At 39.6% G+C, this 24,502-nt stretch overlaps 2 protein-coding genes across 2 annotated transcripts; both read right to left on the bottom strand.

The window, feature by feature from the left end:
• Positions 1 to 74: 74 nt before the first annotated feature.
• LOC113011158 (aquaporin-1-like) lies at positions 75 to 1,568 on the bottom strand. Its single transcript, XM_026150562.1, has 4 exons — positions 1,085 to 1,568; positions 666 to 824; positions 405 to 485; positions 75 to 301 (listed from the first exon to the last, which is right to left on the bottom strand). Exons 1-4 carry the CDS (start codon positions 1,445 to 1,447, stop codon positions 134 to 136), a joined length of 771 nt encoding a protein of 256 aa, XP_026006347.1. The 5' UTR covers positions 1,448 to 1,568; the 3' UTR covers positions 75 to 133.
• Positions 1,569 to 8,762: 7,194 nt separating this feature from the next.
• Positions 8,763 to 11,364, bottom strand: LOC113011103 (aquaporin FA-CHIP-like). The gene is made up of 4 exons (XM_026150483.1): positions 10,928 to 11,364; positions 10,075 to 10,236; positions 9,859 to 9,939; positions 8,763 to 9,587 (listed from the first exon to the last, which is right to left on the bottom strand). Exons 1-4 carry the CDS (start codon positions 11,288 to 11,290, stop codon positions 9,408 to 9,410), a joined length of 786 nt encoding a protein of 261 aa, XP_026006268.1. The 5' UTR covers positions 11,291 to 11,364; the 3' UTR covers positions 8,763 to 9,407.
• Between the last annotated feature and the right edge of the window lie 13,138 nt (positions 11,365 to 24,502).

Below are 24,502 nucleotides of genomic sequence, written 5' to 3' on the forward strand. Positions count from 1 at the left end.
GAGAGGGGAGGGGAAATGACAAAACAGGAAGATGTTGTGCTGTGCAAGATTTCATGTAACACCAGAAAGACAAGTGTAGCTTTTCTCTTTTTATTTGATATAGCAGAATTTGTTTTCAGACTGGCTCCTTTGATTATTCTACAACATCCTCCAGCAGGGGCTCTGTTTCACGTTCCTGTTCCGGGGCCCAGCAGAGCAAGATTTTAGTTTTTTCTTTGAAGCTCTCGTCACTGGGTGCCAGCACATAATTATACAGAAGCGCTGCCACCACTCCAGCACTCATCGGTCCAGCCCAGTACACCTGAAAAACCAAAGAAACCACATCAGTTACAATCTGAATGACTTGTAAGCCCAGTGACTTAGAAAAAGGTCACATTTTCAGCTCGTGTGTCACCAATACATACCCAGTGATCATTGAACGCCTTCTGTATAACTGCAGGTCCAAAGGATCGAGCTGGATTGATCCCACATCCCGTGTAGGAGATCTGCAACCCATAGAGGAAAACACCACTTGCCTGCCTGGCTGTACATCAGCTGATTACATGAAAGGCTGATGTACAGCCAATTCACTCTGAGCCAATCTATTGTGTTGGCTTCTGCAAGATGGAGAAACCATCTGCCAAATTAATGACATGGGAAATAAATGAATGTTTTCATGTACTCACCCCAGCAAGATGTCCAAGCGTTACAGAGAAGCCATATGCCAGAGGTGCAAATCCGCCAATGTCACGTCTTTTGTCATGGAGTGCCACCAAGCACAGAACCAGCTGCAGAGTGAGCATGAACTCCATGCCAAAACCTTGAGCTGGGCTGATACCATTTAGCTAGAAATGATAATACCAATGGGATTAGAGGATTTTTATACCCTACAGTGCTTCCATTATTTTAAGCATGATGCTCATCATTTCGCATGACTGCTACAGTTAAACAGTTAAAATGTGACATTAAGACTACAAACAGACCTGAAGAGTTAAAATTGTCACTCGAGCAAGGCTGAAGGCAATTCTTTGAATGCCACTTAGTCCAAGTAGCAAATATCATTTAAGGCTAATATTATTTAGGAAAATCATGGACTCCACCTTACCTCATTAACTCCAAGTGAATCAACATGTTCTGCCCTGATACCATACACAATGGCACTGCCAACCACTGCCCCCAACATCTGAGCCAACATGTAGAAGAGGGCTCTGAGAATACTTATACGACAGCTGGTCACCAGGCCCAGGGTGACGGCAGGATTCAGGTGTGCACCGCTAATGTGACCTATGCACTCGGCTAGCGTGGCGATGGCCAGGCCGAAGGCAAATGCCACTTTGATCTCACGATCAAGGTTGAAATCATTTGGATCTCCTACTGCAGCAGAGAGGCCCATGAAAATAAAGATGATCATTCCCAAGAACTCCGCCAGAACTGCCCTCCAAAACGACCACGACTTAATCTCTGACATGGCTACTCAGATAACGTCCAGTGATAACAGACAGCTTTCAAAGGAGCACCTGCGTGCTACAGAATCTGGCAACTCAAATTTTGCTCCACCAGTGAGCCACCTGAAATTGTGAGTGACATTCACAGGCATTTATCAGGTGTGTGCCTTTAACAAATCAGGCCTAATTAGAAGCAGCTGAGAGATGTGGGCTTCACCCAGTGAGCGTGACCTCCAGGTCTCCTGCTCTGCTCATTGCTTTTCTAGTGTTACTGAAGGAGATGCTACGTTTCTCATTTAAGACGGCAAACCACAACAGCAGCTCAAAAGACAGGACTTTGAATGGAATTGAATGGATCTGATGGAAATACAAAGAAAGTGTTTAAATAAGCAAAATGTATCAATTAGTACAAAAATATCACATGCAGTAAGGGGCAGCTTGGAGATTATAATTTTATCCAGGTTTGAGTCATTTTAAAATTTTCATTTAAATACATTACTGCATTAATACAATAATATAATTAAAAATTCAAAACAAACTCTTTCAAATGTCTAGTGACTGATAATTTTAAAAGAAATACAAGAAAAGATGATGGAGCGCTAAGGAGAGAATAAATAGGCTGGAGGGTGTAGGTGCTACTGCCATGCTAAATGGTTTCCCTATCTTTCAGTCTACTTGTTTTATTCTGAGCAGGGGCACGGTGCTTTGAAGTTAACATCTGTCATTTGCCACTGTGAAGGAAATGGGAGCTTTTGAATTCACGACAAGGAAACCAGCCCCTTGTTCAGCTTTTCTGTGTGAAAGAGCTGGCAGGTTAAAGGGTCACACTGCTTCTTGTCTTCATCTTTGAAAGAAAGATGAGAAGCCCTCCATAGAATCACATTTTACTTGGGCAGCATTTTTCTTCATCAAACAAATGTTTGTTTTTTTTTTTACTTGCACATCACTCTGATTGATTCTTCTGTTTTTAATGTTGACTTCATTAAAAATCAAGTTTTCTTTTTTCTTTTCTTAAAAAAAAAAAAAAATCTGCCTGAGATAGCATTAACATGTGTTTTGACTATAAAGAATGTTCACCCAGGAAAGATGCTAGAATGACTGGGATGACATGGCATTTAATATAGGGCTGTGCGATATGTCCAAAATCTCATATCCCGACATTAAGACATCTATCGTCCGATAACGATATAAATCACAAAAATGTAGCATTTTTTGTAAAATCTGTGACTCTCGGGCAGCTCGACTTGCGTGAAGTGTTTCCAGCTGGGCGTCGCGTACCTGGAGTCGAGTGTTTTAACCGATGCACGAAACGATACATTTTTAGACATAAGTTGTAACGGCCGCCGTTTTCTTTGTGAGTATTTATTGCATGGCGTGCTGCGGGGAAAAGCCTGTTCTAACGTTTGAGTCTAAGGTTTATTTTTTAGCAACTGACGGCTCATTTTTGCTTCTCATTCGTAAACACTCTGCATACTCTTTCAGTGATTCAGTTTATTTTGAAAAGTCTCAACAGGATCCTGAGCTTTATTGTGAAAGGTTTATGTGGAACAAGCGGACACACGGTGTTTTTACCGTCGTTGTTGCTAACGACAACGCATAAAAACAAACGCTTGTCTGTCTATAGTGTGGTTATATTAAATATAAGAGAAAGAGAGAACTTTAAGAAATTAATATAGCCACTACAGTGACCATCAAAATAATGAAAAAATATTGCCGTAAACAGTTTATTTTGCGACACCACGAAACAAACGATAGCATAAAATGAAACGATAGACGTTTTCATATCGTCATCCGATATATATTGTTATATCGAACAGCCCTAATAACATGTGATAGCATTTTAAGATGTAATGAACTGAAGTAAATGCAAATGTTGGTACAGGATTTTATCATTTCTTGTTCTTTAAGCTCTGTGCTTGCAGACCATATTTTATTTCCTTAAAGATCAGCACTTTATCTTTTGGCACACGTGTATCTTTAAAGGTACTCCTTGATTCTGTAGTGTGCTGTAAGCCCAACATCCTCCACAGGCAGTGGAGGTTTGCTTTTGTGGAGTGACGACTAACAAGATCAGAGCCTAAAAATGTATCTCTGTGCACTTTCTGCATACACATAATACTTTTTCTTGTGAAAGTTGCAAGTTTAAATCATGCAAAAATAGTTGTAAATTAATTGACAGTTCTTACAGCCAAATGGCATGAAATGTTTCTGAAACAGCTGTAGCACTGGACACTTTTTTAGGTACAAATTGCTAGTACTGGGTCGGGCCCCCTTTTGTCTTCAGACCTACGTTAATTCATCGTGGCATAGATTCAAAAAAGTGCTGGAAACATTCCTCAGAGATTTTGGTCCATGTTGACTTGCTAGCATCAAGTAGTTGCTGCAGATTTGTCAGTTGAAAATCCATTAATTGGATTGAGATCTGGTGACTGTGGAGGCCATCTGTGCACTGTGAACTCTCTGTCATGTTCAGGAAACCAGTTTGAGATGATTTGAGCTTTGTGGCATGACACAATATCTTGCTGTGAGGAGCCATTAGAAGATGTGTACGCTGTGATCATCCATCTTGGATCAATATAAAGCAGGATGGATCCATGCTTCCATTTTGTTTACAACAAATTTTGTACCTACCGCCCAAATATCACAGCAGAAATCAAGAATTATCAGTCCAGGAAACGTTTTTCTAACATTCTGCTGTCTAATTTTGGTGGGTCCATCCAAATAGTAGCCTCAGTTTCCTGTTCTTAGCTGACAGAAATGTTAGTGTGGTCTTCTGGTGCTGTAGCCCATCTGATTCAAGGTTTAGAATTAGAATAGAATAGAATTCAACTTTATTGTCATTGCACATGTCACAAGTACAAGGCAACGAAATGCAGTTTGCATCCATCCAGAAGTGCTTTAACCATAATATAGATATATTACAGAAATGGGTCTGTTATAGGTATGAGGGTACAAAATATGGGTCTATTATGGGTATGTTATAATGTACACGGTATGAAGGTATGGTGTGAATATGTTATAACTATAAGTATGTACAGGCTATGAACAGGATATAAATATGAAAACTATACAGAAATATGAAATAAAAAGCTATACAGAAATGAAATATGAACTATGTAAGTTATAAAAAGTTGTAAACAGTTCTGGAATTATAATTATCGTATTGTACAGAATGATTGTCTATACAGCATTTACAGTAGTGCAGTTAAGTGAAATATGTGGATATTTTTACAGAGGCTATATAAAGTGCTAGTGGTTGTGAGTGGTGGTTCAGTCCATGTTATTATTGTGTGTAGGAGGGTACAGTTGTCCATTTGTTTGTTTTTGACCATTGTGTGTGTGTTCAGTTATAGGTGGTTGTTTGTATGTTCAGTCCATGAGTTTAATGTTGTTCAGATGTCAGGAGGCAGGGTTCAGGAGTCTGACAGCTGTGGGGAAGAAGCTGTTTCGGTACCTGGTGGTCTTAGTCCGGAGGCTCCTGTAGCGCCTCCCAGAGGGCAGGAGGATGAAGAGTCCATGTGATGGGTGACTGGGGTCTTTGATGATTTTCCCAGGCCTTTTCAGACACCGCTTCCTGTAGATGTCGTTTATGGCAGGAAGTTGTGCTCCAGGAATGCGCTGGGCAGTTTTCACGACCCTCTGCAACGCCTTCCGGTCCGAGGCAGAGCAGTTCCCGTACCAGACTGTTATACAGTTGGTCAGGATGCTCTCGATGGTGCAGTGATAGAAGTTCACCAGAATGTCTGAGGACAGGTGGTTCTTCCTCAGAGTCCTCAAGAAGAGGCGCTGGTGAGCCTTCTTGACCAGCTTGGAGCAGTTGGTTGTCCAGATGAGATCCTCGGAGATGTCGACACCCAGGAACTTGAAGCTGCTCACACGCTCCACAGCCATCCCTTTAATGTAGATGGGTGGATGTGGGTCAGCATTCCTCCTGACATGTTGTGTATTTGGAAATGCTCTGGCTATTAGCTTCTGACTTCTGACGTCAACAAGACATTTCCTTGCAGTGAACTGCCTATTGTCTCTTTTTGGGGACATCCTCTGTAAATCCTTGTTTACAACAGTTTGTGAAATACTGAGACCGGTCCACCTGGCACAAACAACTACACCCTGTTTAAAGTCACATAAATCACCTTTCTTCCCCACACCTAACTGCAGTGAAGTGTTGCCTTGTGATTTTTCGGCTAAACATTTGCATTAACAAGTAGTTGAACAGGTTTATCCAACAAAGTGAATATAATTTGTTTTAGGCCAGTAGATTGGTCAGAGAGAAATCTGCCTTTCAGATGACCGGTGTTGTTTCTGGCTATGGAGAGCCCACCAAAGCCAATCATGTGAGCATCCTCCCCTCACTCCCCCTGGCACTCAGATGTAAATAAGACACAAACATTTCTTCCACAAATGTTGTCTTCCATATACCATATATCATATACATGAACACATATGAAGATGTGGATGCTCTAATGAACCCCAGAGAGGATTTATTATGGTGCTTGTAATGAGAGGGAGGCCTCAGCCTACTAACCGAGAGATTATAGGATGGACAGAGATGATTTAATCAAGCAGAAATGGAAGCAAGTCAAGTATATAATCAATATGTATGCTGGTCTGTTAGGCAGAGTAAAACAGCACTGACAACTTCAAAGGGTTTTCCTCGCAGCTGCTTGAAACGGGTGAAAGAACAAAATAAAAGTAAGGTGAACAGAGAAGAAGTGCAACTACATCAAACAGTAAGTAAAAAAAAAGATTAAATTGTCATTATATATGTTTCATTTATGTTACACCCCAGCCCAGGGAACCGGCGTGCGACATAAGGAAAATAAAAATAAGGAAAAATGCCCCCCCACTCCCTGCTCTTAAGGAGGACGAACCAACAAAAAACAGCTACCACGGATTTCACAACAGCCAGTCAGTTTATTGAGTCCCAAAAGGTAGCAGGCATCAGGGTGAGCATGGCCAAAACAACAAACAAAAACTCCAGAAATGAAATGCAGCTGGCTTACCTTCACAGAAAACCCCAAACGAAAATTACATGTGTCTTACCTGCCTCCCTAACCAAAAACAAGAGAAAAGGTTCACAAAGAAAAATGGCTTCTCACCCCTACAGCTACCGAGTAAGAAAAAGTATCAACAACTATTTACATCTATATACAACAAATTACAACAAATTATTTACAACACGGGGGGGATTAATTCATCTGCAGGTCCAGACGATGAGATTGAAGCGTCTGTGCATAAAAGACTCTCGCTGAGCCTGAGTGGTTTTCTCTAAATAAGGATCCTAATCGCAAATAGTCTTATCTACATATGACATATTTTCCATCACCACCCTCACCAGCCACAATGACACAGCACAGAACAAAGAAAGATTAATCAACAGTACAACTCCAAACCCTTTTATCTGGCTATCAAATGTAGATCTGATTCATGCTGGTTATACATTTTAAATTCCTTGTACGTCGATATATCCGACTGAAGTAAGACGCACATAGACTTTATGCACAAAGCAGTTGGATGAAGGGATTTTTCTTTAGTTTCTGGGTTGTTTTTAAAATTGTATTTTCAGGAATGGACTTTAAGCGATTGATTTTCTCTTGTCTAGTGAGTGGTTCAGAAGTCTTACCCTCTTAGCAGTGACCTGTATACGAATCCCTACATATTATATAGCATGTCATGCAATGAATGAGTTACTATAGATCCACTGGTTAACAAAACTACCACCATCATTTCGGTTGATGAAGGGCAGGGCAATCAATACATACATCTTCACTGTACTGAATGTTTGTTTTTTTTTCAAAGTCAGTGATTGTCCCATATTGCAGGTTTAGGTTGAGAAATGCTCAGGGACAAAACACACTTTGATAAGTTAAACCCTGTGCAGCAACTCCCAAATTTGTACTGCAGAGACCACTTTGTTGCTTTGGGGAGAACACAGCAGAAGCTGAATCCCAGCCCCCTGTGCTAAAGCTCAACAATATGCTGCAGCCAGTAAAAAGGAGCCTTGATTGCTGGATCAAAACTGTCACATGCAACAGCAACCTGCCAGTGCTTCACCTGCTAAAAGCACAACCCCTCCATTTGTAATCAACAACAGCTGGGCAGCGCAAAACCCAAGAAAACAGGGGTGGAAAATCTGTATTCATATGTCACTGTCTGCATGCTTGGGTGTTTGGGCTGCTAGCCTATTCTTTACATCACTTTTGTTTCTCACCAAACATTTTTTGTAGTCATCACTGTGGCCCAATCCTTTTCTTGCCCACCTTCTGCGAGCTAATCAGCCTCTTTCCTGTCTGCTTTGCAGACCCACATTTTGTGCAACCCACTTCCTCCTCGTCTCTTCCTCAACTGTCCAACTTCTTCATCTCTGCCACCACCAGCATCTGCACTCACTTCCTGCTTCCTACCATTGTTGGACTTTGCCCTGCAACATAGCTTCATCAGAGTCTAACTTTCAAATACTTAATATCACAAACTCTGTATTTCACTAAATCACATTCAGTTCTTTCACATGACTTTCATTAAAACGCAGGGATATCAAACTCATTTCATGGCCACATGCAGCCCGCTTTGATCTTAAAGAAAAAGAAGTGCAATTTCCACTTTACATCTCAGTTTTTCTAAATGATAAAAAATATTGCTGTAGTAAATGAAAGAAATGTGTTAGCATGAATAAGTAAACATGTAAAATTACAGGAAAAGAGAGTGTCCTATTCTATCTTTCTTTCTTTCTTGATTCCAAGCTGTGACCTGGAACAAGACTTCCTGTGCACCTAGCTCGCAAATCAGCCACTTTAGCCAAAGTCCACATCGGATGGAAGACCCGTGGTCTCAGTTAGTTTGCAGCACCAGGCATCCAACCAGGAGAGAGGAATTCAGAGGCTGTGCCTAACTTTAAGTCATTATATAATTTTTAGCAGTTCACCTTGTACTTAACTTTTGGGAGGGGGTTGTAAAAGAGATGAAACACAGGAGGTCAGTTTTCTCTCTCTCTCTTTTTGTTGTTTTGCCTTTTTCAGATTTCTGGAAACTTTAGATTTAATTTAAATGTAACACCACCAGATGAGATTAAAGCTTTGGGGTATGATGTGAGGTTCTCACTCAGATGTTTTTTCCCCTCTTTTTGTTTATGTTTTTTGACCTTTTTATTCACATTTCACATTTTACCCTTCATGATCTGTGAATTGCAGACAACTTTACTCTCATTTGTTTTTAAATAAAGCCAGGATGCTAAACTAAACCTTTCTTTGCCACAAGGTTATTCAGATTGCTTAAAAATTTGTGAAGAAATTTACACAACTAAATAATAATATCAGCTAATTCATCATTCTGTAAAATCTGGTTTTAAGAACAGTTATTTTAGTTGAAGTGTTGCTTACATATTCCATTTTCACAAATGAACTTGTGTGTGAAGAGCTTTCTGATTTCACAGTGTCTGCAGGAGGATTGCAGAGTAATAGGATATCATCTTTTTTCATAGGAGGTCCTGTATGTGTGATAGATTTGTGGTCATCGGACTCCATAAGAAAAATCTAATCCCTGGAATAAAGAACACAATATTTTTTTAATATCCAGTGTTTTCTTTTACTTAAAAAAGTGAGAGGTGTTTCAAAAGTGCACACACAATACATTATCCATCAGAAATAAAACGTGATAAAGATTCATAGAAATATGTATACAAAAATGGCTCAACCTGGAATACTGATATTGTAAAAACAAACATTAACACTCGACTCTGTTGGGAATTTTAGAGTTAACTTGTCTCAGCGGTTTTTGGCCAAGCACCAGTTTTTTTGGGATAAAAAACTGGTGCTTGGCCAAAAACATGAGCAAAATAGGAAGGAAGCACTAACTGACCCGTTGACCACAATCCTCATTGGTTACCTTAAAACAGGAGAAAAAAACCCACTAACATACTAAACTAAATTCTAATGCTTTTGTACAGGAGTATAGATATTTACAATAGCATTTCATGTTTGCGTAGCACTACTTTGAGGTCATCTCCATAGTTGTTGCATCGTTGCCTCCGTTGACGTCATAGTCACCCACTGGCCCGCTGACCAGCACCTTCATGCGGTCGGGGAAGTCATCGAATTTGGGAGAAAGCAAGAAATCGTACAGAAGAGCTGCTGCCACACCGCCACACATTGGACCCACCCAGTACACCTACAAAGGGAGAGCTTTGATCAATGTCTGGCATCATTACAAGACAAAGAGAAACGCAGATTCCGGTCATGGTCAAAAGGCTTACTTTAGTCGATCTCTCTAAATGCAAAACAATAGGAAAGCTGTAACTGATTAACACATGCAGGAAGATTCACAAGTAATTGAGGCATCTGTCTGCTGATGAATTATTGAATTATTTAAGCTTGACATATAATATCCATGCAGAAAAAATGTGAGGTATGCGTAAAGTGATTCCCCCCCTCTGACTTACCCAGTGGTCTGTAAAATTGTTCATGATCAAAGCCGGGCCGAAGGAGCGAGCAGGGTTGATGCCACAGCCTGTGTAGCTGATCTGCAGTCAATCAACAACAACAAATAGGCAACGTGAGAGAATATCATCAGCAGGAGCAGAATCCTGCCATATCTGCTCCTGGTTCCCTTTTTACAAGTTATATATGACTGACGATGGCGTTAAAGTGAAACTTACAGCTGCCAAGTGTCCCAGGCAGACTGAGAGGCCAATGGCCAAGGGTGCAGAGCCGGTGACATCACGCCGTCTTTTATCAGTGACCGCAATGACACACAGCACCAGCTGGAAGGTCGCCAAAAGCTCTATGCCTACGCCTTGGCTGGGTGTGACGCCGTTGAGCTGTGAAAGTTAAGGGAGGAATCCAAAACAACACTTTGTCAGACTTTGTCAGACTTTGTCAGATAGATAGATTGTTTCCTAGCACAACCACTTCCTATTTAGTAGCTCCTGGCATTGCCCAGGAAGCCTGACAGCAATCTGGCGGTGCTGCAAAGTGCCACATTGCTTGTTCATATTTCTTTCGTGGAAAACATGGTTATTATTGTTCACATTAAGTGGAGCTGTGCAGCTTCTCGAGGTGGGGGGGTGGGGCTGGGTGATATCAGGTCCTACCAGTGCTGTTTTTCAGTAAGGAGAGAGCTGTGGGTGCTAATTACAGAGTGGTGTAGCATTAAGTAATAACTGCTCATTAATTTAAGTGAAGAATTCTGGTATTCAAAACCTCAATTTCCAGAAACAGATTGCCAAAGTACAAGTGGGTGGACACTATATATATTTCCTATTTCTTTTAGCTGTTGCAGCATGGCATACTTTAATAATAATGTGTCATCACTATTCATTAATAAGTATTGACAGAATGTCCCAAGAACCACATAATCAGTGCCAATTCAGCACTTACATCCTTGTAAAAGTTTCAGTTTTCACCGTGAAGGTACTTTAAATACACAATGTTGCATCATCGCATCGCTGTGCTTTTATTTTTGCTATTAATGCAGAAATGTTTGAAACTGAAGATAAAGTTTATACTTACAGCGTTGACCCCCAGTTCAGTTCTGTTTTCAGGCCGTGTTCCATACACAATGCCACTGGCTAGGGCTGAGCCCAGCATCTGGGCAATAATGTACATGATAGCCTTGAACACACTGATCTGGCAGCTGGCAAGCATCCCAAGGGTGACTGCAGGATTCAGGTGGGCTCCACTGATGTGGCCTAAACTTTGGGCCAGAGTGGCAATGGCAAGTCCAAAGGCCAGTGACACCTTCACCTCTTGGTCTGGATTACTGTTGTTTGTGTTCCCAATAGCTGTGGCGATGCTGAGAAAAATAAAAAGGGTCATCCCAACCAGTTCGGCCAGAACTGCCCTCCAGAAAGCCTTGCTCTTGAACTCTCTCATTTTGGCAGCTGTGGGTTTGAGCTGGTCCTCTGTAAGATGTACTCACAAACAACAGCAACAGGCTGCATATATAAGGCCTGGGTTGATAATGGTTAGTGGGCGGGCTTTAAAAAACTGAAAGAGAGGGCCACACTGAATTAATGAGAAATCCAAAAGACTGGGCTCTCATCCCTCCCTCTGCTCCCTCGCCCTCCCTCCCTCCTCTCCCTGTCCTCTGGCCCCTCTCTCACTACCTCCCTGTGCAGTACTTTCTGGTCTTTGGACTTTCGTGAGTAATAGAACAGGATCTTTAAATAGCTACATCCAAAGGTACATTTTCCATTCATGCAAACATTTACAGTTTTGTGGCAAAGCCTTTTATCGTGAGGTTTTTAGAGACAAAACACGAGTTTGCTTTAAATACAGGTCCAAGGAAGAAATAAAGGTTCACAGAAGGAGAATTTTACACATTTAAAGTCATCTTTTTCCTATTTATATTCATTTTAAAGTTGGAAAATTCTGACTTTGAGTAATTTCTGGCTTCTGTGCAGTCACACCTTGGACAGCACATAAGGGAGTGGGAAAGAAGACAACTCCCACATAGTGATTTCAGGCTTCACCCGCCCTCCACTGATAAAGTTTACATGCCACTAGATTAGGAAGCAGTTTTTTGAGGTGTTTAATCCTTTTTGGCTTAAAAATGGGGAACATTTATTATAGATGGCAATAGCAATTCATCAACCGAAAGCATGTTCTCTAAATAGTTATTAGTTATTTTGTTGACAGAGAGTTAGAGCACCGGCAGAGTGAAACATCAACTCTGTGAATTGAGCTGCCTGTTACACCTGCCCCCTCAACTCAAGGCTACAAACAGCAGCTGCTTTAACTGGTGAATGTCTGTGGATGATTTAGTGAAAATCTGTATTAAGTTCTTTACCCAAAATTATAGATTCCTTTGCGGTACATGTCCACTTCACACGTTGGAGTTATATGGTATATGTTCAAACTGTCTTTAAGCCCCTTCATGTCCCCCTTTTCCCCCCTTTGGGTAGTTGTGTAAAAGTAGCAAATAACCACCTAGAAAGTCAAACTCACAAAAGTAAAACTCAGCTATATGCCTCCAGTATCATTAAACTATTTACCTCCTACTTTATTGTTAAAGTCATGATCTCCCAATTTTATTACAACTAAATGACCTTCAGTTTCATTTATTCTGTCATTATTTTCACAATGACTCTATTTCTTTTAATTGTTCTATTTTGTGTCAACTTTTAAGTAGCATCAAAATCACTTTACTGGAAAACATACTTTCTGAACATCGGTCAGTGTGTCATATTTGATGATAATGATTACTGTGACTAAATTTATTTTATGTAACACTTTTGCAATATATTACAGAAAGTGATGACTGTCAGTGAGTTCCAGCTTCCTGTCCATCAAAAATAGGAGCAAACACTGAACTTTTGAACTCTGCTCATTTTTGTGTATTAGATCAAACCGGATCAAATTGCAAAAAGGGAAAAAATAACATTGTCTTTAGAATTTTTGACTAAAATCACTAAAATGTGCTTTGGTTTTCAGGAACACATGAACAGAATGACATATAATGTAAATAATAATGACATATCTTCACAAAATAAATTTTAGTTTGAAGTAGCAGATATATTTCACCACAAGGACATTGTCTTCAGAAGGCTTAGACCTAGCTACAAGAAAATATATTACACTTCCCCATTTAATTTTAATGCTTTATTTAGCCAAGGCTTAACTTATATTTTGATTTGAATCTGGGGAATGCCAGACACCCGGATGCGCTGTGGGAAGAAGGCAAGCTGTTGGAGGCAATGTTCTTCTGGGAAATCTTGGAGCACAACAACAGTGAGTTTGAGGTGTAAACTTGGCCTCCAAATTTCCTAGAGCTCAAGCTAATGAAGCAGCTGTGGGATGTGCTGGACAAGCAAATCTGATCCATCGAGGCCCTCGCAACTTGCAGGACTTAAAGGATCTGTTGCTAACATATACACAAGTATACCTCCTTGGGTCCCGTGGAGTCCATGCCTGTATGGGTCACGGCTGCTTTTGCACTGAAATGTTCTAATGTTATGCCTGATAGGTGTACGCTGCAGATGGCAGAAAATGAAATAATTTCCTTTTTTCCTTTTGACAATATTAGCATTAAGCCAAAACTGCAGGAATGGAACTGCCTGATGAACAACTATGTCCATTTAGTCTTTTCATAAATATTCATAGGGAGTATAAAGATTCAACTGCTTTCATTTGTGAGTGAGCATTTAAATGATGGATGCTAGTCAACGGGAAGCATTTACCGCTATAAACCAAGATGAGTAAAGTAAAAATACCATTTTGGAAGCGTTAACAGAGCAAAATCAAAAGTATTTTGCCTCAGTGTCATTGTTGGACAGTCATTGTTCTTACTGGAATATGCCCAGTATTGAAATTGCAAGGAATGTGATTAAGGTGTATACATTCCATAGGGTTTTGAAAGATTGCCAGGTAGTTCAAGTCTGTTTGATTATGACTATCATATCTCTGAACTCAAGTAAACAATTTGGTTTTAGTGTTAAACTGACAGACTGCCTTACTCTATCTTTAAGCTACATTTAAACCGACGGAATACACCTCCAATGGTTAAGAGCTGAAGTTTGACAGACGATCAGTTCTTGACGGAAAATTTATCATATCTATAGATAGAAATTTTCATGACTGTTTGTTGCCTTTGATATGCAGAAGAAGTACTGGTGCAAAGTGTTCTAGGACCGGTGCAGTCAGAGGGCAAAGTTGAGAAATAGTGATGCACAGAATAAAGTGTGTGGATGCACGAGTAGTTAAAGTTTAGTATATTCATGGCCAGAAAAGTGCAGCGCTCAAGCAGCTCGGTCAAAAATGAAATTTGAATCCCATCCAGCCTGGCCTCACTTACAGTCTTTCATATGAGCTTCTATCCTCCCAGCGTTGCTAGACAGAGGCGACCCAGTCACATTAGCAATGACTTACTAACATTTAAAAGTTGATGGCTGGTTAAAGACCTAATAAATAATTTATCAATATCTGTTTGTCACACTGAATAAAAATATATACTTTCTTCCACTAGTGCTGTCTTTTCTTCAATGTTAAAACTGAAGGACATGAATTTGAACCAGATTTACAAAGTAAGATAAAGAAAGGCAAACAGTGACATCTTGCCAACGGTCAGTAGCTGAACCTATAACAACAATGCCTAAGAGTGAGGGTTTCTTTCCAGATGGAAACTGTCCAAACTAAATACAGGAGCGGATTTAGGTAAAGCGGTGACGTATAAGGTTATGTAGACATGCGTAAGCTCTTTGGTTTGAAGAACAAGAAGACACAAACATCTGTTAAAGGGGTTAAAGCTTTATTGTTACTGAAGCTGAGGAACTTACTTTACATCTTCATATATAGACCTACGTGCATTACGCAGTAGATTTGTATAGTAGCAGCTTTGTATGACTCACAGTTCAAAGTGATTCTTGTTCAGCTCATACTGGCTTCAGCCCCTCAACTAAGTTGTTTTAGCTCCTCTATCTTTAAAGCAACTCTTTCCTTAGGTGGGTGTGACTTCCGTGCCCTTAGCAGTGTGTCTGGGAAAGCTCACGCAACACAACAGTGAAGTGATAAAGTTGATTGATGGAGATTTAACGTCTTGAGAGTGTATGCTCTCCTCCTTGCACAAAATTGGTTAAGTTGTGTCAATGCCCTCCTCTCTGTATCTAGATCCTCTCATTAGGAGCCAGAAGTAAAAAGGTAAATCTTAAACTGAGTGTTTAGAGCAGTAGTGTGAATCCTGAGCTTTTTATGTCACATTCTTATGTTTTCTGGCCTCACAGTTTGAAACTTTGGCTATGTTTGATCTGAGCATTCATCAGCGTAACAGCGTATACAGTATGCTGTTACAGAATGTAAGGAAAGGCACAAAAGGTCTCATTTTAACCAAAACCTGTGGTGACCAACATCATTTCTTTGGATTGTGTAAGATCACAAGTTATGAGTAGTCATGAGTAAATATGCATAAGAGGACAGGAGTTCATGTAAGGAAAGAAAAAGAAAGAAAAAAAAGGAGTTTTGAGCTTAAAAAGATTCGTATGTCTTAGTCATTGTATCAATTTCATTCAAAACTATTGCAACACAGAGATGAATATTTTAACCAAACCCTCAGTCTGATGTGTTACAACAATAATATAAATTAATTAAAAAGCAAAAGCAAAAACACTATAAAAAATAACAAAACCCCAGTGTATTTATATTAGCTTTGTGGCCTTGGATTCTTCATTTTTTCCTCTCAGATATGAGCCATTTGAGGATATATCTTCACATAGAAGGCAAACATCAGCATATATTTTGCTGTGACCTGTTTTGACAGAAATGTAAACAATTCCAGAAATCTTCCACAGTTTACAGTACAATAAATGTATCTGGATCTTATCACAGTTTTAACCACTACTGGTAGTGTCCCCAAATCATACCTTCACGTCAAATCAGGCTGAACTGTGATAACTGTTCTGACCGCCAGCAGAAGAATGTGGAAAATGTTTGAAAGCTAAAAAAAAAATAAAAATGTAAACACACTGAAAAGCTTGCGTATGAGATTCATGTAAGAGCTGTAATGGGGCTGTAATGAGCATTTTTAAAATTTTCCAGCTGTCAATGGGAAAGTTCATGGTGCGTTTGATTATTGCATCTCTTTTTGTTTCAATTCAGAGGTGGTGCATACCAGATATACGGTGAACAGTGGCACTGTTACACCATAAAATCTCATCTATGCGACATAGACTGCTAAAAATCCTCAAGAGTTACACTGAAAACGCAGTGAATCACAAGAAGGAGCAGGACTGGGAGTTTTTCTTACTGAACATAGACAAAATCATAACTCTCCCACCCACAGCCCAAAGACATGGTGTGATCATCCATAGGTGTGAATATGAGCACGAATGGTTATCTGTCTGTGTTAGCCCTGTGACAGAGTGGTGACCTCTCCAGGGATTGGAGGAGATTTGTCAGCAAAGAGTGGTTGTAGTTTTCCCCTTTCTTGCTTCCCCTACAACAAGAAATTGGTGCAACGAACTGAAAGAGTGGAAGATGAAATCAAACCGTACACATGCACTGAGAGTTTGCTGGGAATGCTGTGGGTTAGCGGCTGAACAAACAAACTGCAGTATAAAAATTTGAAGAGCGTACATAACACAGAAGAGCAGCGACCTGCGAAATAGCCTGTGACAGTCAGGAACTCATTCTACTAATTGCTCAAATTTATCTAATTATTGTTTGGTCAGAAAGGGGAAGGTCGATAAATTAGTTCCTAAGCACGTTTTTTTTTATGTCATGGATAAAGAGTGACAATTCTTCACATTGATGATGAGGGGAATTTGGAAGGAGGCAGCAGAGCCAAAAGGATGATGAAATGATTTCTAGGGTTTTAGGCTGTTTAGCTTGTGTTTGACAGGGTGATGCATTGTCCAAAAAACATCCAGCTGCGCACTCACACGCTCTGAAATCATCGCTGGTTGACAGGCTCCTTCAAAGACTCCTATTCATTCCCAGTGGACAGTAGCATTGCGGGGGAATCACAATCATGAGACTACAGCTGCATTGTGAGATTGGGTCAGTGAACACTTGAGCTGATGAGCTGACCCAGACTAGATAGACTATCAGTTATGTAACAAACAGAAAGCATAATGATGTTTAAAAAAAGGGCATGGCTAAAATTAACCTTTTTTTTCAGTTCTGGCTTTTTAAACAGCAGAATAATCAGAAATATAACATATAAAATTGACTTGTGACGCATTTTAGTGGAGATATCATCTGAATTTCAGGAGCGGGTCCTCCTTCTTCACGCCCCCTCCGGCCTCAGGCTATAAAAGCCCCCTTTCTCCAATACCTGCTGTTCTCATTTTCATGTCCCCCCTATTTTTCCCTCTCTTCTCCTCCTCTTCTCTCTTCCTTTCCTTTAATCATTTCTTAGTAGCACATGGGGATCCGCCCGGCCCGGGAGCCGTCGGCAGTCCACTTCGAGGCCTTCCCCAAACCGCAGCACCAGTTCACACTTCCTCATCCCTCATCGCCCATCATTACCGAGGATGTGGTCCCAGCTAGTGAAAGATGTGAACTCCAAAATTGAAAACTCAACTCCTTAATTATTACGTTTTGTTTTGACAACAACACCAACTAAACGGCCGTGTGTACAGGTATTGTTGGAGAAGACAGTTGAATTACGCCATTCCAGAAATTTCCTGCTTCCTCCCGGATCGTTTGTATTTGTTTACAAAATTAAGCTTATCTGACTTCCACAGTGGAAATGTAATTAGTGTGCTATAAGGAGAAACTATTTTATTTTACAGCCATCATAGGATATGCTTTTATCTTTAACTAATTTCCCTGCAGGGGCTGCTGAAATGTTTTGATATTTTTGTGGGAACAGTATAGATTTGAGCGCCACTCCAAACCACTGATTATTGAATCTGGTGTGACCATTTGTGAAGAACTGATTTTCTTATAACAGTTGTATGAGTTGTATGTATTTATGTACTGTATTAGTACATGCCAAGGAAAGATATGCAAGGCAGTGCAACACACCATTTTCATGACACCTTCAGGTTGTCTTACAAAAGCATGAAAGTATCTTATCTGTAGATCTCAGGTTTTTACAGGGCTAAACATTAACCAGTCTGTCTCATGATTTATCTCAACTGAAGATGAAGTTTCTTTGAGAAGAGGCACACTGAACCATCTTCTCTTCCTATGTTTTCACTCTGTGTGTGCTTCTTTGAGAGCAGCAAACACATAGGGAGTGGCTTTTATTAGGGGATGAGGTCCCCTTAAAGGTGAATTGGGGGTCCCCACTCTTTGCCTATTAATTGCTGTTGTAAAAGGCCTTACAAATGTCCTCTGCCTCTACAAAACCTATACAAAAACATTTTTTGAAAAGCTCGGTCAGGGGTCTGCAATGCCATGACAACATTATAGGCATTAAAGGCTTATTCCTGCTTCAGTTTTACCACCTCGGTGCCCAGTGCTGCTTACTCCTGACTGGAAAAGTAGATTTTAAAACCTTAAACCCAACAGAGATCCAGTGGCTGCTCTTCACACTTTATAGAACAATTATGGAGAACAGTCACGACTACTTTATGATGACTTCACACTTGGCAGAAAAACAGTGTTCTGTGTAGTGAATCTTTCACCTAATAAAAGGCTTCTCTCAGATAACACTGCTGTGTGTGCTGAGCTTCCATCTTGGATGCCTTGTGACAACATTAACTTAAGTGGGATGTAAATCAGTTTACAAACTAATAAAACCCAGAGTGCCAGCAGATAAGGACAGACTTTAAACCGTCAGAAGGCTCATCCTTGGCTTTTGTCCTGCATGCACTTTCAGCCCTGAACTCTGTTCAGGGGCGGGGGACACGTGAATCTGATGGGTTTGTGTTCGTATGCATTTATTGTCAGGCATTTTCATTACTTAAATACTTTCTGGTCATTGGGCTACCTTTTGTGTATTTCTGCATCTATTGGTCTGATTGTCTGTTTTCTGGTTCCTTTGTGTCTGTATGTTCTGACCTGTCATTTTCCAGGATGATGAATTTTCCAAGGAGATTTTTTTTAAGAAGAGCCAGACTTCCTGCAGATGGGATCTAACCTTTGGAAGTGGAACCTGAATTTGAGAAGGAAGTTTTTTACCCATGGAAATGTTAATGCCAGCCCTGCCTCGGCGCTCTTCCCCTGTGACCTTATCACTTCATCTCTTTTGCACACAAGCATTTGATCCTTTGTTGACAGAAAGTTACTGTTTAATGCAGCAAGTTGATCTCTTGCCACTTTCTTCAGTACTAAATAGCATTTGGATTTCAAAAAGCCCTGCGATGTTCACTACATCAGCTCTTCTAAAACAAGAAATAACCTGTTTCAAGAATGCTTTTAATAATGTTGTCCTTTAATTTTGAACAAAGCAGCAATCATGAACTGACAAAATCCTTCACAGTCAGGAATGCTGGTTCAACATCATTTCCTGTAATGGAAGACATGCACTGATCTGTATATGTAGTACATATAATTATTTCACTGCAAATTGTAGAACGGCCTCCATCCCAAGTGGGATTTTTTATATCCCACAAGCTGTAAATGGTGGTAGTGATATATGATACAGTATTACAGCATGGACTCACTCATATCATCTCAGCAGCTCGTGGGGGTCTGAGATAAGAAACAAGAGTAAACACTGTCTCAGATGTGCCAAGATTAAGCATCGGTTCACATTTTATCTCACCTTAATTATTTTGTCACACCCATGCAGATTTAAAAAAAAAAAAAAAAGCACATTAAGCCCTGATGGATGGTTAGATGAAACAAAAAATGAATCTACTACTATGCTGTTGTGAAAGCAACAACGGAGGAGTAATATTTGACATGGAAGTCAAAGACCTGTTGAGCAACATCCTTTGGCTCAGCATCAAAGGGTGGGTGTTCATGCGATTGTTGGAAGAGACTTAGGGATTGAAAGTCACACACAACACACAACTATTATGACTAGAGCATTTTGCTCCACAAGCTAACAGTGTGAAGAGGGAACGCGTATGCTTATGTCAGACCTTCCCAAAGTGTGGGGCCCGCCCCCTAGGGGGGGGCGCAGAGCCATTGCGGGGGGGGGGGGGGGGGGGGGGTAGCATATCTTCCCTTTGGCTTCACCTGCACAAGTGCCGAGGTAGGTCTCCCCTGCTTAATTACTTTTCCCTGCGTCGGGAGCAGCGCTGGGCTCTTCATATCACGGACAAACAGTATCCCACATTCTTGATTTTTAGTTCACAAACACTTCTTGTAATGACTAACTACTCCTGACATTTTGGAGATGTTAGCTCTTCATACAGTAAAGTTACAGTGGGATACAAATAATATCAGGCTGATCCTGCCACGATTTGTTCCCCCTGTCTAAATCATGGACAAACAGTATCCTACAGTTGTTCATGTTTTTAAACCCATCTTGAGAGGCATTTTTTTGAAAAATGTATTGATAGTAATGTTGAATATTATTACACAGGAAAAAAACAACTACATGTAAAATAATTACACCGTGACGCCTCTGCCTTTCTAAATAGAGGGACAGTAACTGCGTGTGTATATGTAAGCGTGTAAATACTGCAGATAGAGACAAAATACTGTTAATCTATCTGCCATTCTGCAATTCATCTCTCAATAAATTACTACCTGTAATTCATTGCTTACTTGTATTTGCTTAATTGTTTACTAAATATTTGAGGCGTGAAATAAACAGCAATGGAGAAAAATATGGGTGTGTGTGCATAAATTGAGGCCAAAAAGTTCATCCTTATGTGCCTCACATCTGTTTAGGGCCATATTTGGATGCATAGGGTGTGTTCACATCTGTGTAAGGCCATCTGTTTTCATACTGTGAGGAGAAACAATGAAACCATTAGACTCTACCCTAAGAGACAAACATGGGGGTTCAGAAGTAATGAAAATTGAACTTACTTCCTTATCCTCCTGAGAACCAGCCTATTGATTTACATCCTCTGTAATGGACATTTGTTTTTTTGGTCTATATCTTTTGTCTTATTTGTGCCACCCTACTAAGTCCTGATGTACTAAATAGAGGACATCCTGGGCTTTCTATCTCATGTGTTTGGGTGGGCTCTTTTAGCTCCAAAGAGGAAGGAAATCACAAAAAAAGTTCAATGGGAAGATTCTTTTTTCCTTGATTCTCAGGAGTATATAATAGGCCTCCGTCTAACAAGCATGCTAATTAGCAAAGCATTGTTTCCAACTCTCTCTGTTCATAATCAAAGATGAACTACATGTTAAATCTGTGCACATGGACTATAGGTTTATTTTTTTTTGTACATTTTATTTTTAGTAAGACCAGTTGGAAGACAGCGGTCGAAGTTATGGTGAACAAAAATCCCGGACATTTCCTCAAATATTTTTAATTTCACTAAGGCCGCCAGAAGCGCAGTCTGGGATCCTACCCAGTATAAAACATCCATAAATTTGTCCTCTGTATGGTTCCCAAGTTGATCCGTCACATTAGATATTAAACTTTACTTGTGTTCCAATGCAGCTACTAGTTAGACTCTTAGCTGTACTGCTCATTTTACCACAAGGTACTGCCCGTCCTTATGGTGTTTCTTTGGTGAGTTTACTTTTTGTGTGATCATCAAAACTGATGTCCCAGTTTCAATGGACTTCGCTTGAAAAAAAGTAAATCTAAACAAGGAATAGGAAAAATGAAATTATGAATTTGAACAATCATGTTTCTTTTGGTGATTCTTAGCATATTACATTGATCAAGAGTTTATTTTGAATATTAATTCCCACAATAACCACAATAATTACTTTTTACTGAATGGATGCTAACCGTTTTCTGCTAAAAATGTTTTTCTCTCTCATTTGATCAAATAAGAATGATAGAAATTATATATATTAAAAAAAAATTCTTACTTTTTTTTCCAGTTTGAAGAAAATCCAACAGATTGATACCAATGCATGCATAAGCAACATAAACCAGGAAGTGTAAAGTTCTAATAAGCATCCTCACTGAAACAAGCCACTGACAAACAAAACTTGGATGAATGGATGAAGAGATTTACTGTAGAAAGGTCAGTTAGATTGCAGGTTTAGCCTGTAAATGTTATTTAGCCTGTAAATGCTTGGACAGTACTGTGGTTTTCCGCTTGGACTTTCTAATATGATATTGCATCACCGACCGTTAAATAAACAGCTCAGTGCACTTCTCATTTCTTTATATTTTGGTGTTAAAATGGCAAATAAGCGAAGCAATTTATCGAAACGTGCAGAAATACTGTGATAAAAATATATAAGACAAAAACAGAGTTTGTACAGTTGTAAGAAGATTGGAAGTCAATTTTTAGTCTTAAAAAAAAAAAGAAAAAAAAAAAAGAAACCCAACATGAACAGACATGAACTCTCATCTGAAAGCTTTCTTTAAATTTCTTTAAATCAGGGCTCTCAAACTCAGGTCCTCGAGGACTGGTGTCCTGAAACTTTTCCATGTGTCCCTGTTGCAACACACCTGAATAAAATTAGTAGGTCATTAGCAATGGCTTCTGTTTTCTTTAGTTGTTCTGTTTGCTTTTTTTTTTCTCCAAAGGATACACGGCACAGCATTTTTTGTTTTGGGGAATTTTTTCTTATTCCTGGCATTGGCATTTTTCACAGATTCAACTAAAGAAATGGAAACAAATGATATGTTTTTGTTCTCTGCTAGTAACCAAGTGCTTAAAGATACAATTTAAAATTGTTTCCTTGCTAGGTTTCCTTTTATGTATTGACACAACTCCAGTTTATTCTCTGAGTTAGGTGCCTTTCTTGTACATGAATGGTTTCATTTTAGTGGCTTAACAAAAAGAAATTCTTTGAAAATAGTCAGGTACAAAGGTTGGACTGAAAGACTACTTTTAAAACTTTGTTTCTCTCCTTGGTGGCAAAATATAAAGAAATGAGGGGTGACTCAAGACTTTCGCAAAGCACAACATAACATAACTGACTGTCAAATATCATTAAAACTAACCATATAGTGACTACTGTGGCTGCAGTTTTTTGTGTTTAATTAATTTTTTTAAGTAAAAAATGTAGATTTCTTATATATTTTTTGCACTTTATAATTTTAAAGTAAAATCGCATTGTGAGAATGTGGCATCTTTCAGTATTACGTTTTTAATGACTCTAGTGACGTTTATGGTAAATGATAAAAATCTGTCTGACTCAACTTACTGAATCCTACCTACGTAAAAACAATTCTGTCTGCAAGGGAAAGCACACGTCTTTCGCTTCCTGTGCCCACCACATTCCCTAAGAAATCCTGTCTGTGTGAAGGTCGTTGGTGATGGACGTCAAAATCCTCTGATGAGGTAAAAATCCATGAATCGAACAATGCGGGGAAATGCTGGGCGACTGGCGTGCTGGACATTGTTCCATACTACTTCACACTTTTCTTGGTAATGATCAATGACAGTTTTCTAGGTAGAGGCTTCTGGATGAGGAAGAGAGTCACAATAGGAACTGAGGTTCCTCTGTGTGACCTTGCAGCACGAAAAACTACTTTTTAACAGTGTTGGTCAAGTTATTTTAGATGCTGAATAGGGGACCTTTAACCTATCACTCCTTTAAAAAATAATCAGATGATTGTACATATTGGTATCACATTTTATTAGTTGCAATGCATGTTTTATTAACACATCACTTTAATTCCACATACTTATCCTTCTGAAAAAGTGCCTATTACTCTCTATTGCATAGAAAAGTAAAAATAAATTTCAGCTTGATTAGGCAGCTCCTTTAAAAACCTTGAAATTATAGAAGTCAAAAATCAGCTTCAACACAAAGCTGAGGGCATTTCAGTATCTTAGGTACTTATAAGTTTCTCTGTATGTTGTCTTCCTAATTTTTCTTTAAAACTGTTTACACCTGTTGAGATGATTTGAGCTAAGGGACATGGTGCATTATCCTGCTGGAAGCAGCCATCAAAAGATGGTACACTGGCTTACTATGGTCATAAAATGATGGGCACAAGCAGGAACAATACTTAGTTAGGTTGTTGCTGTGGTGCTTAAATTATGTTTAGCTGGTTGTAATCAATACACCACTACCACAACTGTGGTCTTCTACTGCTATAACATCTCCCTTGCTTGTAAAGAGTAGTTATTTGAATTACTGTTCAAAGCTCAATGTAGCCTGGCCATTATCCTCTGATATCAACAAGGCATCATTGCCTAAAGAACTGTTGCTCACTGGATATTTTCTCTTTTTTAGAACACGTAAACCCTAGAGATGTTTGTGTGTACAGTACATATGCAGTTTCTGAAATACCAACAGCCATGCCATGTTCAAAATAAATTAAATTACCTTACATTAAGTAATTAAGCAATTGAAGAGGTGTTCTTAATGCTGATTGTACAAACTGATAGCTCACATAAAGCCCCCCCTCCCATCAGATGAGCTGCTCCAAGAATGCCTCAGGCAGGTGAAGAAATGTGGTGATGAGGAACAAGACGAGGAACTATCATGGAGCACTAAGTTCCTGCATGGGAAATACCATTGACAGATAGAGGGAATGGCTGAAATCAACAACTCCTACCAGTGGGTAGAAAAGTCTGGATTAAAGAACAGCACAGAGGCTCTGATGAAAGAAGGCCAAGAACAGGCCCTAATCACCGGCCCACCATGGGTAAC

Source organism: Astatotilapia calliptera, chromosome 18 (genome assembly GCF_900246225.1).
Source record: "Astatotilapia calliptera chromosome 18, fAstCal1.2, whole genome shotgun sequence".
NCBI lineage: Eukaryota > Metazoa > Chordata > Actinopteri > Cichliformes > Cichlidae > Astatotilapia > Astatotilapia calliptera.